Source organism: Coregonus clupeaformis, chromosome 39 (assembly GCF_020615455.1).
Source record: "Coregonus clupeaformis isolate EN_2021a chromosome 39, ASM2061545v1, whole genome shotgun sequence".
Classification (NCBI taxonomy): Eukaryota; Metazoa; Chordata; class Actinopteri; order Salmoniformes; family Salmonidae; genus Coregonus; species Coregonus clupeaformis.
This window is the reverse complement of record NC_059230.1, coordinates 13,039,311-13,057,463: the sequence shown is the minus strand read 5'-3', so window position 1 is coordinate 13,057,463 and position 18,153 is coordinate 13,039,311. Positions and strand designations below refer to the sequence as shown.

General features: G+C 43.4%; 1 protein-coding gene across 10 annotated transcripts in view; it reads left to right on the top strand.

Annotated features, from left to right (window-relative positions):
• The window catches only part of LOC121554692 (adhesion G protein-coupled receptor L3), a 318,628-nt gene that overhangs the window by 172,149 nt on the left and 128,326 nt on the right, over positions 1-18,153 (top strand). For all 10 annotated transcript variants that reach the window (XM_045211912.1, XM_041868385.2, XM_041868384.2 and 7 more), the window contains one exon: positions 1,147-1,947. In XM_045211912.1, the coding sequence (XP_045067847.1) occupies positions 1,147-1,947 (801 nt within the window). The remainder of the gene's footprint in view (positions 1-1,146; positions 1,948-18,153) is intronic.

The following is an 18,153-nucleotide window of genomic DNA, read 5'->3' as shown; positions in this document are numbered from 1 at the left end:
TCACTATTTTTTTTAAAAGTGTAGACCTACAGTATTTCAAACCTTCCTACCCTCAACCTACTTTATTATTGAGTTATCTGTACGTTTAACAGTTTCTGTGCTAATGCTACTTTTTAAATGGTATAAGAGTCTGTTTTAGGGAGTGTAAGTAAATATACAACATTACAAAAATATAGTTTTTCAAGAGGCACTGTCAATGCACTGTAAAGTTAAATAACGTTAAATAAACATTATATGAAAAATAAAAAAATGCTCCCCCTTAGATAATTATGTATTTTGTTGTTGTCTCTCGGTCCAAATAAATGACAGGCTCCATATATTACATTCGTATGAGTAGGATTTAAATTCAAATGTCATCTTTTTATCAAGAAGGCCAACTTGAAATTGACTCAGTCGGCGGCCCAAGTGTAATCCATATTGAAAGAGAATCACCTTTGGCAAGGGATGCACGCTATCGACTCATGCTGTATCGCTTCATAAGATTTCAGTACAAACCAGTTAGGGTATAATTAGTTTAGAATGCAGAGGCATTGTAAATCAGGGTGCCACAGACTGAAGATATCTCAATAATGGACAAATACTCTCATGTAGTAATATAGATAGTCATTATTGTGTTCAGGGTCCCCAAATGCCAATACTTATGCTTGAGCTATTTATCAAAACATTTTAATATGTTTGTATTAGACATTCCCTATTAGATGTTATGTCTTAATCAATGATACAGTAGCACTGAGGAGATGGGATGGATGACATAAGTGTATGGAATGTAGTGGTTTTTGTATTACATTGACCATGGTAACTGATGACTTGCCTATTGTAAATATGTGGATAGCTAGCCAGGTGTGGGTGTGAGTGCGTGTGCATGCGTGTTCTGAAACTATATTACTTTCAAACGTTGTTCATTGTATATTTAAGCAACATTGCCAAATATTTTTCCTGTTCTGTTTTATAGCCTACATAAATGAGCTATTTAAGAACTAATGCATTGTTAACTTTGTTGATATGTTGATCAGGTGAAAGGAATGATTTCCTTTTACACTATACTTCTTTGTCCTTTCTCCTTCTAGTTGCAGTATTCCAATACTGATGTCTTATTCATGCCAAAGTAACTCTCAGCATTGTCTTTCCTCCATTTTGGCTCCTCAGTATTCCTGTGCCCCGGCTTGCTGCGAGGGGTGTACCAGAGCGAACACCTCTTTGAGTCGGACCACCAATCCGGTGCCTGGTGTAAAGACCCCCTCCAGGCCTCCGACAAGATTTACTACATGCCCTGGACGCCATACCGCACGGACACGCTGACCGAGTACTCCTCCAAAGAGGACTTCATCGCCGGGCGACCCACGACCACGTACAAGCTACCGCACCGTGTCGACGGCACAGGCTTCGTAGTGTACGATGGCGCTCTGTTCTTCAACAAGGAGCGCACGCGCAACATCGTCAAGTTCGACCTGCGCACGCGCATCAAGAGCGGTGAGGCTATTATTGGCAGCGCAAACTACCACGACACCTCGCCGTACCGCTGGGGAGGCAAGTCAGACATCGACCTCGCCGTGGATGAGAACGGCCTGTGGGTCATCTACGCCACGGAGCAGAACAACGGGCGCATCGTCATCAGTCAACTCAACCCATATACTCTCCGCGTAGAAGGAACCTGGGATACCGCCTACGACAAGCGCTCAGCGTCCAACGCCTTCATGATATGCGGGATTCTGTACGTGGTGAAGTCAGTCTACGAAGACGACGACAACGAGGCGACTGGGAACAAGATCGACTATTTCTACAACACAGAGCTGAGTAAAGATGGCTTCCTGGACATCCCCTTCCCCAACTCATACCAGTACATCGCCGCCGTGGATTACAACCCGCGGGACAACCTTCTGTACGTTTGGAACAATTACCACGTGGTCAAGTACTCGCTGGACTTCGGCGCCTTGGACAGTAGACTGGGTAGGACAGATTTTCTTCTCTTTTCCCTTATTAGTAGTTATTTCAACTAACTACAGTATCTACTAACCCTAAACTTAACCCTAACCTTAACCATTACCTTAACCCTTATTCTAAACCTAAACGTAACCTTAGCAAACAGTAACTTATCAACAGATAGTTTGTTGATAGTATGGCCATCTGTAGAGCATTTACAGATGGACTATCTGGACTATCAAAATAAAGTGTTACCTGTTATTGGTATAAATGGTAGACATTATGAGAGTTGGCAGTAGTTTTGATAGCAGGAGAAGTGAAGAGGAGGTTGTTGACAGGGCTACATTTACATTACATTTTCGTCATTTAGCAGACGCTCTTATCCAGAGCGACTTACAAATTGGTGCATTCACCTTATGATAGCCAGTGGGACAACCACTTTACAATTATTATTATTATTTTTTGGGGGTGGGGTAAGGGGGGGTAGAAGGATTACTTTATCCTATCCCATGTATTCCTTAAAGAGGTGGGGTTTCAAGCATCTCCGGAAGGTGGTGAGTGACTCCGCTGTCCTGGCATTGTGAGGGAGCTTGTTCCACCATTGGGGTGCCAGAGCAGCGAATAGCTTTGACTGGGCTGAGCGGGAACTGTGCTTCCGCAGAGGTAGGGGGGCCAGCAGGCCAGAGGTGGATGAACGCAATGACCTCGTTTGGGTGTAGGGACTGATCAGAGCCTGAAGGTACGGAGGTGCCGTTCCCCTCACAGCTACGTAGGCAAGCACCATGGTCTTGTAGCAGATGCGAGCTTCAACTGGAAGCCAGTGGAGTGTGCGGAGGAGTGGGGTGACGTGAGAGAACTTGGGAAGGTTGAACACCAGACGGGCTGCGGCGTTCTGGATGAGTTGTAGGGGTTTAATGGCACAGGCAGGGAGCCCAGCCAACAGCGAGTTGCAGTAATCCAGACGGGAGATGACAAGTGCCTGGATTAGGACCTGTACCGCTTCCTGTGTAAGGCATGGTCGTACTCTGCGAATGTTGTAGAGCATGAACCTACAGGATCGGGTCACCGCCTTGATGTTAGTGGAGAACGACAAGGTGTTGTCCAGGGTCACGCCAAGGCTCTTTGCACTCTGGGAGGAGTATACAACGGAGTTTTCAACCGTGATGGCGAGATCATGGAACGGGCAGTCCTTCCCCGGGAGGAAGAGCAGCTCCGTCTTGCCGAGGTTCAGCTTGAGGTGGTGATCCGTCATCCACACTGATATGTCTGCCAGACATGCAGAGATGCGATTCGCCACCTGGTTATCAGAAGGGGGAAAGGAGAAGATTGATTGTGTGTCGTCTGCATAGCAATGATAGGAGAGGCCATGTGAGGATATGACAGAGCCAAGTGACTTGGTGTATAGCGAGAATAGGAGAGGGCCTAGAACTGAGCCCTGAGGGACACCAGTGGTGAGAGCACGTGGTGCGGAGACAGATTCTCGCCACACCACCTAGTAGGAGCGACCTGTCAGGTAGGACGCAATCCAAGAGTGAGCCGCGCCGGAGATGCCCAACTCGGAGAGGGTGGAGAGGAGGATCTGATGGTTCGCAGTATCAAAGGCAGCAGATAGGTCTAGAAGGACGAGAGCAGAGGAGAGAGAGTTGGCTTTAGCAGTGCGGAGAGCCTCCGTGACACAGAGAAGAGCAGTCTCAGTTGAATGACCAGTCCTGAAACCTGACTGGTTTGGATCAAGAAGGTCATTCTGAGAGAGATAGCAAGAGAGTTGGCTAAAGACGGCACGCTCAAGAGTTTTGGAGAGAAAAGAAAGAAGGGATACTGGTCTGTAGTTGTTGACATCGGAGGGATCGAGTGTAGGTTTTTTGAGAAGGGGTGCAACTCTCGCTCTCTTGAAGACGGAAGGGACATAGCCAGCGGTCAAGGATGAGTTGATGAGCGAGGTGAGGTAAGGGAGAAGGTCTCCGGAAATGGTCTGGAGAAGAGAGGAGGGGATAGGGTCAAGCGGGCAGGTTGATGGGCGGCCGGCCGTCACAAGTCGCAAGATTTCATCTGGAGAGAGAGGGGAGAAAGAAGTCAAAGCATAGGGTAGGGCAGTGTGAGCAGGACCAGCAGTATCATTTGACTTAACAAACGAGGATCGGATGTCGTCAACCTTCTTTTCAAAATGGTTGACGAAGTCATCCACAGAGAGGGAGGGGGGAGGAGGATTCAGCAGGGAGGAGAAGGTGTCAAAGAGCTTCCTAGGGTTAGAGGCAGATGCTTGGAATTTAGAGTGGTAGAAAGTGGCTTTAGCAGCAGAAACAGAGGAAGAAAATGTAGAGAGGAGGGAGTGAAAAGATGCCAGGTCCGCAGGGAGTCTAGTTTTCCTCCATTTCCGCTCGGCTGCCCGGAACCCTGTTCTGTGAGCTCGCAATGCGTCGTCAAGCCATGGAGCAGGAGGGGAGGACCGAGCTGGCCGGGAGGATAGGGGACATAGAGAGTCAAAGGATGCAGATAGGGAGGAGAGGAGGGTTGAGGAGGCAGAATCAGGAGATTGGAGGGAGAAGGATTGAGCAGAGGGAAGAGATGATAGGATGGAAGAGGAGAGAGTAGCGGGAGAGAGAGAGCAAAGGTTGCGATGGCGCATTACCATCTGAGTAGGGGCAGAGTGAGTAGTGTTGGAGGAGAGCGAGAGAGAAAAGGATACAAAGTAGTGGTAGATAGACGTATGGTTTATTGTCATGAAAATGTTCTCAAAGAGCACACCAATCCTTTGCTTTTAGCCAGTAAAACACTGTTAAAAAAGTATTCATTTGATCACATTTCAGTGTTGCAATATGTGTAACATTTAACATAATTTTCATATTATTGCCTATGAGCCCATCAATTATAGTGTCAACCAATTTAGGAACAAGTTTCAAGTTTTTATTAGTCGTATGTACAGAATACACATGGTATACACCATTCAACGAAATGCGAACCTGCAAGTAACTTGAAACTTTTTCCTAGATTGTTTGACAGTATGATTGGTGTTTTTTTTTAAATTGGAAAGTATAGAGCAGAGTAAATTCAAACGAAGTATATGTATCGTTATACGTTGGAATTTAGCACCATCGAGAGTGTGTGGGTTGGTGATAATTAGCTATGGAATATGATGCCTCAATGTGTCATCTTCCTTATGCCATTGAATTAAACCCCTCAAATAAGAGAAAAACCAAGAAAACAACTACACACCAGCTGTGGGAAAATGTAATAACTGCAGTCACATTGTTGTTTTACAAGACGTTTCAACTATTGTCGGGTCGGAGAAAAAAAACTTTGCATTTGAAAGGGGGGAAAAAAACTAATTGTTTGCCGTCACGTGATTGGGTTGTTCTTTCTTCTCACAGGGATCGTATTTCAGGGCAGTTGTTATCCCTAGTTTCTGAGCTATATTAGATATTACATTATTTTCTATATCATTTTATGACAAAAGATGTGAACAGAACTACAAGAGTTATTTGTCTTTTCAGTCTGCTCTCAGTCGGTGTCTCTCTCTTTTATACAGTACCAGTCACCTTTGTAAAGACAGAGATGACTGCTCTGATTAAACTTGCCATAACTCTTTTTAAGAAAGTTACATTTATTCCATCCGATATTGCTTCTTTAAAAGTAGTAGTCAAGCCTACCCAAAATTGTTTTGACACGGCGAGATAATTCTTTGCGCTGGCTCATCAACAGCCTAGTTTAAAATGTCACGAGTGAAAATTTCAGCTTCTCTCTCTCGCGCTCTCTCTCACACTCTCTCTCATGCTCTCTCTCTCTCTCGCTCTCTCTCGTGCTCTCTCTCGTGCTCTCCCTCGCGCTGTCTCGCTCTCTGTCTCGCTCTCTGTCTCGCTCTCTGTCTCGCTCTCTGTCTCGCTCTCTGTCTCTCGCTCTCTGTCTCTCGCTGTCTCTCTCTCTCTCTCTGTCTCTCTCTCTCTCTGTCTCTCTCTCTCTCTCTGTCTCTCTCTCTCTCTCTGTCTCTCTCTCTCGCTCGCTCTCGCTCGCTCTCATTCTCTCGCTCGCTCTCTCTCTCTCGCAATCTCTCTCGCACTCTCTCTCGCGCTCTCTCTCGCTCTCTCTCTCTCTCGCGCTCTCTCTCGCGCTCTCCCTCGCACTCTCCCTCGCACTCTCTTGTTCTCTGTCGCTCTCTCGCTCTCTCGCTCTCTCGTTCTCTCGCTCTCTCGTTCTCTCTCTCTCTCTCGCTCTCTCCCGCTCTCTCTGTCTCTCTCACTCTCTCTGTCTCTCTCGCTCTCTCTCGCTCTCTGTCTCTCTGCCTCTGTCTTTCTCTCTCTGTCTCTCTCTCTCTCTCTTTCTTTCTCTCTCTCTGTGTCTCTCTGTCTCTCTGTGTCTCTCTTTGTCTCTCTGTCTCTCTCTTTGTCTCTCTGTCTCTCTCTGTCTCTCTCGCTCTCACTCTCTCTCTCTTTATCTCTCTGTCTCTCTCGCTCTCACTCTCTCTCTCTGTCTCTCTCTGTCTCTATTTCTCTGTCTGTCTGGTCTGTCTGTCTAGTCTTTCTAGTCTGTGTGTCTGTCTCTCTCTCTCTCTCTCTCTCTCTCTCTCTCTCTCTCTCTCTCTCTCTCTCTCTCTCTCTCTCTCTCTCTCTCTCTCTCTCTCTCTCTCTCTCTCTCTCTCAGTAGTGAACCTTTCCTTCTCCAGGGAGTATCAGTTCAGGATCCCTTGGTGCGGAATGGGCTGACCTCCAAACAGGCGAGCAAGGAGGCGCGAGAGATTGAGAGACAGACACAGTTGATGGATCCAGTAAACTGATAGATAAAGTAGAGAGTGTCTGAGACAAACAGCACCAGATAAACGGACTGATCTGGAGTGAATGATTGAGTCGATTGCCGCACTATAGATCGGTCGATAGATGGATTGACGTGTACTATTTGGTTTCGGATTTGACTTTTAATGTATTTTCAGATGGGGAGATTGCATATCTCATTTCATTAAGGATTAGGCAAGAAACGTCTTCATCAAAGTGATTGTAATGGATGAATGTTATGAGTTGATATTATGGGTTACCTATCATTCTAGTTTCGGTACTGTATCTGGAATGGATTCAGTTGATTTGCTTTATACAACGGGTGGGTCTAATCCTGAATGCTGATTGGTTAAAAGTGCATTCCAGCCGGTGTCGATTCCACAAGTTACCACCGGCTAAATCTATGACGTTAAAATACCTATTTACTCTGTTCCATCTGACTGTGCAATCCACTGTCTCATCAGCCGAGCCAGGCAAGCTATAAACTTGATCTCCACTATAAAAAGCATCTAGACATTATCTCACATTTCTTTTAGACTAACATTTAGTTTTCAACAGCAGAGATTTGTATTAACCTTGCTGTCTGTCTCTCCGACATTTTCAACGTTGTTTCAATATTCAAATATGATCTCCAGCTGTCCCATAGTAATGAACGTGTAGGGGTCAGGAGTCGGAACGAGACAGACAGGCAGCGTTCCTAAGCCAGTCAAAATCATGAATCAGCTGGCATCATTTTTATGGATATATACAAAGAAATGTCAATTGAAAAAAGGTCAAACGAAATGAAGTACAGCTAGTTTGCCGTCTTTCCAGCTTCAGTTTGAAATGGCTAGCTCCTCTGAACAACAGTGTCCTGACGAGTGAGCACATTTTCTATGCCAGGCAAAATCGCACCTCATTAGCTCATTGTTATGGATGTATCCAAATAAATGTCACTAGAAAACAGCTTGAACAATGCAAATGCTACTTTGCTGTTATTCTGTCACTTTGTGACGTTACTGTAAGTTAGCCGTAGTTGGCTAGCTAGCAAGCAAGGGATAACAACGTTGCCAGCCAGTATGGCAATGGAACATTGAGAACGAACGACTGGGTCATGTCCATAGATACTGAACAAAAAGACTGAACAAAAAGACTGAACTACTGGGTCGCGTCTCTAGCAACCGAACCAATAGAACGACCAGCCGGCTTGACTATATCTTGTGGAAAGATGAAATAGTATTAATAAATTAATGAAAATAAATTAATGAAAATATGTCAATCATTGTTTGAATATGTTGATAACCCGTTGTATAAAAGTGATAATACACTCGAAGCCGGTGTTTGGATGATATACAACAGCACCGTGCCAATATATCCTCCAAACACTGGCTTCTCTGGCATTATCACTTAAATAAAACCTATAGGACTGTAGCATTCCATGAAATGTCTTGGCTACAGCTGTTGCTCAACACCATTGATGTAGCTTATACTGTATCTCCACTAGTCAAATATGTCAACCTCACCTGTACCTTACTGCAGCGAACCAAGACACAATGATCAAAGGCATAATGTATGTATGAAGGTGAAATACACAGGTTATGCTCTCTCCTTGACCAGACCACTGATGAAGGGGTTAATGTGATGTTTAGTAAGATTCCCGCACAGAGGCTCGATACCACCTGTGCCACCACCTCCCCCATCCCCATAGGCATGCGATGCATGAGCTGCTATGGCAATGGAGCATGGGAAATGGGCAACGTAGCAGGGGAGTCATGTCCATGCCCAAAGCTGGGTCTTGGCTCAGCACGCCATGCCACGCAAATATGGGCACAGGTGTTTTGCATGGGATTCTGGGAATGCATTTTTGAAATGGTGTGGTTTTTCCTTTTGTGGTGTGATTGAATCATGGAGGTGGTTTGATGCATAGTCTTGTCATGCTGAACGGTGATGCATTGGTTTGCATGGATTCTGATTGGTCGATGTATGAAAGCTACATAAGATGATGAAAAGAGCTGTGGATACTGTATATACAGTATGTTTTATGACTGATGTTTATTTCATCTAATGTTGTGGAAATGGTATAAATATATTGCAGAAATGTTGCAGCCAGACATATTTCATCATGTTCCTTGTTTCATACTTGAGAATGAAACTGTACAAATTGAAAATAATAATTGCTAAGGGGACATCATTTGTATGTCTGTAGGCAAGGCAATGGGATGATTGTCAACAATTTTTTACAAGAGCATAATTGCTCTTATAGAACTGATACTTAAATCTCTCCAGAGAACACATCGAGGATAGAGGACACATCTTCATTCAATGCTTGTTTCTATGACAACACTTATTGATAATTGTATTTACTGAATTTGATTGAAAAAACGAAATACAAGAGTTTTCTACAAATGTTCCAAGCAGACAACATTAAAAGCCCACATCTCCTTGCCCTCTCCTGGCATATTCTTTCAATCAAATTCAATAGAGTGCGTGCAAGCGCAAATACAATTAATTGAAACGGTCTTCTTTACAATGTAGCAGGGTAAAAAATTAATGAGGAAATTAAAAAGTGGAAGAAAGAGGAAGGCCTGTTATTCTGACAGTTTATTTGTAAGCCCACGTCACCAAGGCTAAATACAAATAGTTGGAGAAAAAGCAGATCCAGAATGGTCAATATACTGTAACATGGGAACACTTGAATGTTCATGTGAATTTCCATGGATATGTAGACCGTTACTTTCATAGGTGTAGGTTTGAAATAGCAGACATGGAACTAGACGTTAACATACAGATTTGAAATATCTAAAGCTCATGAAAGAGGAATAGAATAGATTGAGTCTGGACGTTCAGGCTGACCTTACTAATACTAATTTCTGCCACAGTGAGCGGAGGAGGAAGAAAGTCCCCAAGGCTACTTAGTGCAGGCAGTCACTTGAGAGAATTTGCCCCGCCTCAGACACCTGCTACTGGTGCCTGCTGCCTGCTTGGTGTATGTGGGTGGCAGGGGGAGGTGTCTGTGCGTGTGTGCATGTGAGGAGAGAGCTCATAGCTGTCTTACAAGAGGCATGTATAGGTCTAAAAAGGGCCTTTCATCATAATTTTCTCAGAAATGGTTTGTAATATGAATGTAAAAAGCATTTCAAACATCCTTCCTCCCAATGACGTTTCTATGTGAAAATTGCCAGAACAATCTGAGAGAGCAAAAGTATTTTCAGCTGGCGTGGAATCGTCCATATTTATCAAGGTGTTTTTATAAAGGAGGACATGTTTAGTTAGGGCATTTCAGAAAGAAAACACCACATGTATGTTTAACCATTTATTGGAAAGATAACAATGCATGTCTTGGTGTTGGTGGCTCTGCTCCTTCAGGGTAGCTCACCGGCAGAGCGAAGCATCATATGAAGATGATAATATAACTACAGGCAGTGAGCACATATCAAATCCCCTGAAGGAAGGAACACAGAACCCAGGTGGGGGCTGGGGTGGTGGTGAGATATCAGAAAAGGAAGGAACAGCTAGTTACAGCAACACGGCAGCAAGAGACACCAGCACATGCGAGCGCTTGACATCTGGCATTGAGGAAGCATGTGTAGAACTGGTCAACTTACATAGACCACATGTAATTAGTGTGAATCCAATTGGTGCAATATCCGCTGACGCAATCAGCTGACGCCACCACACTCAGGTTTCCCTTCTGAACTGGCTATGCCTTATTAATTACATTTAGGTAATTTAGCAGACACTCTTAGTTGATGGTTGTCCAGTATTATGTCTCTAAATTAATATGTATCCCTATAGTCAATGATCCCTCCCAATGTGACTGCTTTGTTGGTACACTGCAACAACCGTTGATCTCCGGATATCCCACTTGGGTCGCAAACCTCTGCCATTCTTCTGTCATCTCAAGCCATCTGCGGATGACGGGTTCGGTGGCACAGGCGGCACAGTTGGCATCACCAATACCCTCCACTGTCTGACATGCCTTCTGTAATCTTGCCACATGTTGCCATCTGGCCGGGGCAGATTTCCAGCGTGTGCCAGAAGGTGCCTGAGACATTGGCATCGACCTTCATACTGAGGCTGGCATGTTTTCGGCAAGGCCTGCCAGTCTTTTCCCTGTCAGTAGTAACGGAGATTTGCTTAATTGAATAAGAATGGCTAACAGGTATATGCAGACTGACAGAGCAACTGTTGCTCTGCCTTGTTAACCAGCGGGTTACTTTGGACACAACATTTCGCCCTTTGACCTCTCTTTGTGTGTGTGTGTTTGCTACCTGCTTAAGTGTGCTATTATTTGCTCTACGTCTAAATTATTGGAATGCATTCATGAATGCATTGTTGTCTTACTATTTTTCATGCTGTTTTATGCCTCTCTGATCTTGTCAGCTTGGCGACATGGCCTAAATACTTATTACACACCTGCCGTACTCCCTACGAGGTAGGCTAATCATTTCCAGGGTGAGTCACCGACAAGACTGTGTCCAGGGTTTAGGATTACAAATGCAGTGTATTTGTCCTATGGACACAGGCTTGCTCCAAACCAAGGGAGTGGAAACACAATGGAAACCTGTTAGGAATATAGCTTGATATTTGCCGCATGGCAGTGTCGCTTGCTTTCTAGTTCTTTGCTAGGCTTTGAATGCTGTATTGCTCATGCTGTACTCAAATACAGTGTACAACCAACTTCAGATGATGTGGTCCCTTGTTATTCCCCTATCCATGCTGTGTCCTGCACAGCTTTCAAATGTATCCAAGTGCCTGAGCTTTGCCTCACGGGTAGTAAACATCATGTTATCTATTTGAACGGCAAACCTGCTTAGTTCTCGCCACGGCCAGCAGGCGAGTTGCTATATCAACCTTTTGACACATAGCATAAACATTCTATTCTACTATTTAGTATTTTATTAGGATCCCTGTAAGCTGCTGCAACACAGCAGTTACACTTCCTGGGCTTTGTGGTCCCATTCATGCATCACGTGGTGCACGTTTTTCCTTCGTCAACCAGAGGAGTCATTCATCATCTACATCGGGCTGTACCTTGATCCAGAAATCATACACAGCTCATCTGTGCGGTTCCAGGGAATGCCAGGTGATTCTTCACTTCAGACTACCACCCCATCCATCTCCCCTGACACATGCAGAAATGAAACAACAACAACATTCTGCGTAGAAGAGAAGCAGAGACTAATCGATAGACGTTTTGATGAGAAGACCGATTTTCGGGATGTCTCATGGTCTGACAAACACCACTGTAGCTCGGCCACTTTCCACCACAGATGAGGAAGGGCGACAGGCGGATGCAGTGGATAGCTCTAGTTTAAATTGACAGATTTTGATGGGGATTTTTTCATTATGTTACTTAGATTGATGCACGGGTTCGTCGATAGACTCTTAAGGAATATTAACAACCCCTTTTTCTTTATTTTTTTGTCTTCTCCTTCTCCTTTTGAGTTATCAATGGAGTGGATCTGGGCCACTGTGCTTTCCTCTGAAGAATCCCCCTGGTAACAGCAGTGTTGAAGTTGTCACTGAGACGCTTTGTATTATCCAATCAGCCCCGGCTTTGTCGGCTGCCAGTGTTCAAAATCCAGACTCTAGGCTTTTTGACCGGGAGCGAGACACTGTCCTCCTACCCCTCTTCCCCCCCGTCACTCCCCTCCTTCCCTCCCTGCTTTCAACCTCTCCATGGTTATTTAGACAGTGCAGGTTTACAGAAGCCCGACTGACTCTGGCCCTGAGAGTGAGCTCTCAGCGTCCCTCATTTCAGGCTTCACGGGGCCCTGTTGTCATTGGTTGTACTACTGTATGTGTGCTTCTTTCTGTGTGTGTGCGTGTGCGCAGGTGTGCTCGAGAACATCCATGTAGCTCAATTTGTATGTGTGTGTGTGTACACTATCAAGTCCATTTGTGTATGCGCATTGAAGAAGCTGAGTGAGTGAGAGGATGCGCCCCCTTACCAGTGCACATGGCCTTCTCGCAGTGACCGCCACAGCTGCCCTCTGTAGTCTCGGGGAGCCGAGTGGGGTCCAGCCGGATGAGGAATGACTTTCCAAACAATGGCCACCATCATGATGTCAGATGATATCAGGGTATTACCGGATGTCTCCATGCATCATTTACCACTGGACCCCACTGACAGATTTGTGGTCCTGCCACAAAATGCCCATTAAACTACAGGAGTTTCATCATCATTTACCTACCCACTCCACTACATGCACAGCATTGGGGTGGGGGGGGGGGATTGAGACAGTTATCTATAATGATAACTCATAATAATGAGTTATCATTATAGAGAATGGATGGATTGAGACAGCGAAAATAGTTTTGAGTTGTGTATCATTGACCGCTGTTAGATTGGTATGAATGGGTGTTGTCATGGATACAGTATAATTGGGTTAGTTGGTTGATAATGGTACAGTGTTTTGACGAGCTAACATTCACTTCGGTAGTATGATAATCATGTATAACGTAATATGTAGTTAATGAAAAACTAATTCAACCAATGATATAATGATAAAAGCTTCAACAATTCAATCAATTAATCACCACTGTCTTTCTTAGTCAAAGTGGTATTATGACATAATTTGCACTTTGCACTTTGTCATCTATACAATTGTCTTCCTTTTTGATTGAGGTGAATCCCAGTGGAAGTTTAAGTTTCAAGACGTACCCCCAACAGACGTAGCCAAGCAGAAAGGTGTGAACACAGTTCAAATATTAACAATGATGTATAATTCAGTTGAACCTTACACTGACAAATTCCCTATCCTGTGAGTCACTCTCCTTCCCCCAAAGCCTAGTTCTCTTCTTTTGATCTCACCTATCTGTTAAGTCTTTGAGGCAGCTAGACCGGCGTTATTCGCATGAAAATGATGTCATTAAAAGCAAATTCATTTCAAAATAATGGGCCCGTTCCTGAAACCGAGTGGAAGGTTTATGTAATTGTAACTGCTGTAAAGCCTGGGGAGAAAAAGGAGGAAGACTAATTATCCAGGAAGGACTGCTTTGAAATGAAGCACACAGCTCTGTCGGAGGTTGAAACATCAGCAGGTGTCATGGCGTGTTGCAAGGGAGCGATGTTACGTAAATAAAATCTAATTTTATATGTCACATGCTTCGTAAACAACAGGTGTAGACTGACATTGAAATCCTTACTTACGGGTCCTTTTCCAACAGTGCAGAGTTAAAGATAAGGTAAGAAGTCTGCAGCATGTACAGTACCAGTCAAAAGTTTGGACACCTACTCATTCAAGGGTTTTTCTTTATTTTTTTTACTATTTTCTACATTGTAGAATAATAGTGAAGACATCACAACTATGAAATAACACATATGGAATCATGTAGTAGCCAAAAAGTGTTAAACAAATCAAAATATATTTTAGATTTTAGATTCTTCAAAGTAGCCACCCTTTGCTTGATGACAGCTTTGCACACTCTTGGCATTCTCTCAACCAGCTTCATGAGGAATGCTTTTCCAACAGTCTTGAAGGAGTTCCCACATATGCTGAGCACTTGTTGGCTGCTTTTCCTTCACTCTGCGGTCCAACTCATCCCAAACCATCTCAATTGGGTTGAGGTCGGGGGATTGTGGAGGCCAGGTCATCTGATGCAGCACCCCATCACTCTCCTTCTTGGTAAAATAGCCCTTACACAGCCTGGAGGTGTGTTGCGTAATTGTCCTGTTGAAAAACAAATGATAGTCCCACTAAGCGCAAACCAGATGGGATGGCGTATCGCTGCAGAATGCTGTGGTAGCCGTGCTGGTTAAGTGTGCCTTGAATTCTAAATTAATCACAGACTGTGTCACCTGCAAAGCACCCTCACACCACTTCCTCCATGCTTCACGGTTGGAACCACACATGCGGAGATCATCCGTTCACCTACTCTGCGTCTCACAAAGACACGGCGGTTGGAATCAAAAATCTCAGATTTGGACTCATCAGACCAAAGGACAGATCTAAGTCTAATGTCCATTGCTCGTGTTTCTTGGCCAGAGTAAGTCTTCTTATTATTGGTGTCCTTTATTAGTGGTTTCTTTGCAGCAATTCGACCATGAAGGCCTGATTCACACAGTCCCCTCTGAACAGTTGATGTTGAGATGTGTCTTTTACTTGACCTCTGTGAAGCATTTATTTGGGCTGCAATCTGAGGTGCAGTTACCTTGAATGAACTTATCCTCTGCAGCAGAGGTAACTCTGGGTCTTTCCTTCCTGTGGTGGTCTTCGTGAGAGCCAGTTTCATCATAGCTCTTGATGGTTTTTGCGACTGCACTTGAAGAAACATTAAAAGTTATTGAAATGTTCCGTATTGACTGACCTTTATATCTTAAAGTAATGATGGACTGTCGTTTCTCTTTGCTTATTTGAGCTGTTCTTGCCATAATATGGACTTGGTCTTTTACCAAATAGGGCTATCTTCTGTATATCACCCCACCCTTGTCACAACACTACTGATTGGCTCAAATGCATTAAGAAGGAAAGAATTTCCACAAATTAACTTTTAACAAGGTTTTGATGTCTTCACTATTATTCTACAATGTAGAAAATAGTAAAAATAAAGAAAAACCCTTGAATGAGTAGGTGTGTCCAAACTTTTGACTCATACTGTAAATGTGGTGACGAAGGGATTGTGCTTTTTTAAATTTTTATGAATGAAATAATTTTGGGGTTTTCAAGTTATGGATTTGAGATCATATATGGCTGAAGTTAACAATTGACCTCTGACATTAGAAGTGATGATGATGGAGGGGGTTTCTATTTTTAACTGTGGTTCAATGATGGTCATAAGTACAGTACATCTCTTATAGAAAAAGGAAGAAAAACTGTACTCTATTTGATTACTGCTAAAGATTATTGGCAACCTTTCGACGAATTTGGCTGCAATTTGACCACTAAACCTTGAGAGAAGTCCAAAAATATTTAGTCCTGTGCTTATTTTCTCTTTCACTCCTTCCTCTGACAATGTGTACTCTGCACCTGCGGAAGTTTGCTGGATGTGCTTAGTATTCCTTTCTAAAGAAATATCTCTAGGAGTCATTTAGCAAAATATTTTTCTCCTCCAAGTGATGGAATCCCACAATTGGGAGGTTTTACTGACCCTAGTGAAGCTTGAAATAGGAACACTAAACTGACGAAGCAAAACTAAATAGGTCACTCAAGCCCTGCACAACAATCATATCTCCAAGGCCATTTTTGGATTCTTTGTTCCCTCTACACGAGCCACAACAATAAGCCACAACAATGAGCTACCAAGCAGAACGTTTTAGGCATTTAAGACTACCATATAAGGTTAAGGATGACGCCCTCTAAGAATACAAAGTGAATACAAAGTTTCTATTCACATAGCCACTGAACTTGAACCCTGAACCCTGTTTGTTGCTCCAAGATAAAATTAGGAACCGACAGAGCACAACAAAAAATGTCTTTGTGGTGGTGGTGAGACAAGACTTTTCCAAAACATGAGTGTCTACTGACCCGTTTGTCCTTTTGTAATCGCTTCATGCAAAATACACAACTTTGCTCAAGGACATAGTCAAGCTTTCTTTATTTCTCAGACCTCCTCTGCCTCTTATGGGAGACTGTGAGAACAGGTTTTTAGAACAAAACATATCCCTAACAACATTGTTATTTAGAATAGCCAAGCAGTTTATCTTTTAAAAGTGTACTGGTTATCATATAGCCCTTACTTTATTTGTGTCACTCACTCCTCTGTGCTGTTCTGGTTTTTAATTTGAACCATAATTGCTGACTCTCACACAATCTACTGTAGTGACTTTGTTTTCAGTATTTCCCTATAACTAGGGGAAAGAACACAACCTAAGGTATTCTCTTTAAAAAGACCCAATCTCTGAGGTTGTAGAATCAGAAACTTGGAGCAATGCTTTGACATCGCAAGAGCATTAGGTCTATTTGATGTTCGATAACTATTGTGCAACTTGAAAAGGCTATTTTTTGAGGGTGTGTTCATTGGTGAACATTGTTCCAGGTTTGGGGTCATGGTTTAAGGTCACGATTGCCTACTTCCTCTTCGAAAATACATCGCTGAAATATGAAGTAATTGGCCTGTAACATAAGAAATGAGAACAGTATAGCATGATACTGTATACAAATACTGACTTAACAAGGTCCCAGGGAATTAAAAATGGCCGCCCTGCATGATGCCAATCATGGCCCGATCTTTTATCATTATCCTAATTGGCCACTCTGCGCACCTTGCTCGGGTCAAAAGTAGTGCACTACGTAGGGAATAGGGTGCCATTTGGGACACCACCATAGACCCTCAGCCCAAGAGAGGTCCATCACAATGCGTTTCAAGGGAAATTAAAACCGGCCTCGGTTAGTGTGTGACAGGAGAGATACTCATCGCTATCCGCCCCAAAATGGATGAATAAATCAAAAGCATCATGAATAAGTTAATGGAAAGATGTACTCGGTGATATTTTCACCTCCATCAGTCCATATGATCATTTCTGCAGAAGGAGGCAAGGAGTCGTTATGCATTGTAGCACAGATTAATGTTAATGTGTTACTGTCATTGCAGATGGCGACGTCTTTGATGCAGGGAAAACGTTAAAGACCTATTTCTGCATTCATTCACTTTTGATTGGCCTGAATAAGGAGAGTTGTATGACACATTAGGGCTGATGTGTGTGTGTGTGTGTGTGTGTGTGTGTGTGGCGTGTTCGCATGCACGTGTGTGCGTGCATGCATGTGTGTGTGTAACCTGTGTATGAATTACACGCTTGCATGCATATTTGTGTGTTATCAACAATGGCTGTATATACTGTAGTTAACTATGATGTGCAAAAATGTTTTGTGAGCAGGCAAAAGCACATCATGAAATGTTCATTACAACTGAAGGAAAACAGTGCCTATTTACCTCTGTTATTTCACTTAAATAGGATGCTTGTTAAGGCAATGTAGGCTCCACAACAATGTACAGATACCTAGGGATCTTAAAAACACTATTTGTTGGAGAGAATAAAGCCTGGATCCTTCTAAAGTATAAAACATAAAAAAAACGTATTTTAAACGTTTTTGTTTGCTGTTGAATTTCCTTGAATGTGTTTTACCACAGGTAGGTATACCTCCGGGGGTCTCAGTAAGTTAATAACTCAAGCTCAACAGATGATGTTTGTGTGCTGCAGTCATGTGTTTTGCTATAGTACTAGCCTATAACAGACAGGGGTATAGTGTTATACCAAGGAGGATTTTTTAATGTGCTTTTTACATTTTTACGCAAATAATAGCGAACCATCCTCCTCTTCCTCAATACACCAACCTCCACTGACTGCCTCACTTAAAACAATATTAAATCTACAGACCCACACATGGTCGATGTATTGTTTTTGTAACACTCTAACAAAGACCAATGTTTTAATCCTGCATTATGTTAAAATGGGATTATCATCCACCATACTTGTCACTTAAGCTGCACTTAACTATTTGAAAAGCAAACGTCTGCTTCATGATTGCATTTGGAATGGATTGCTGCA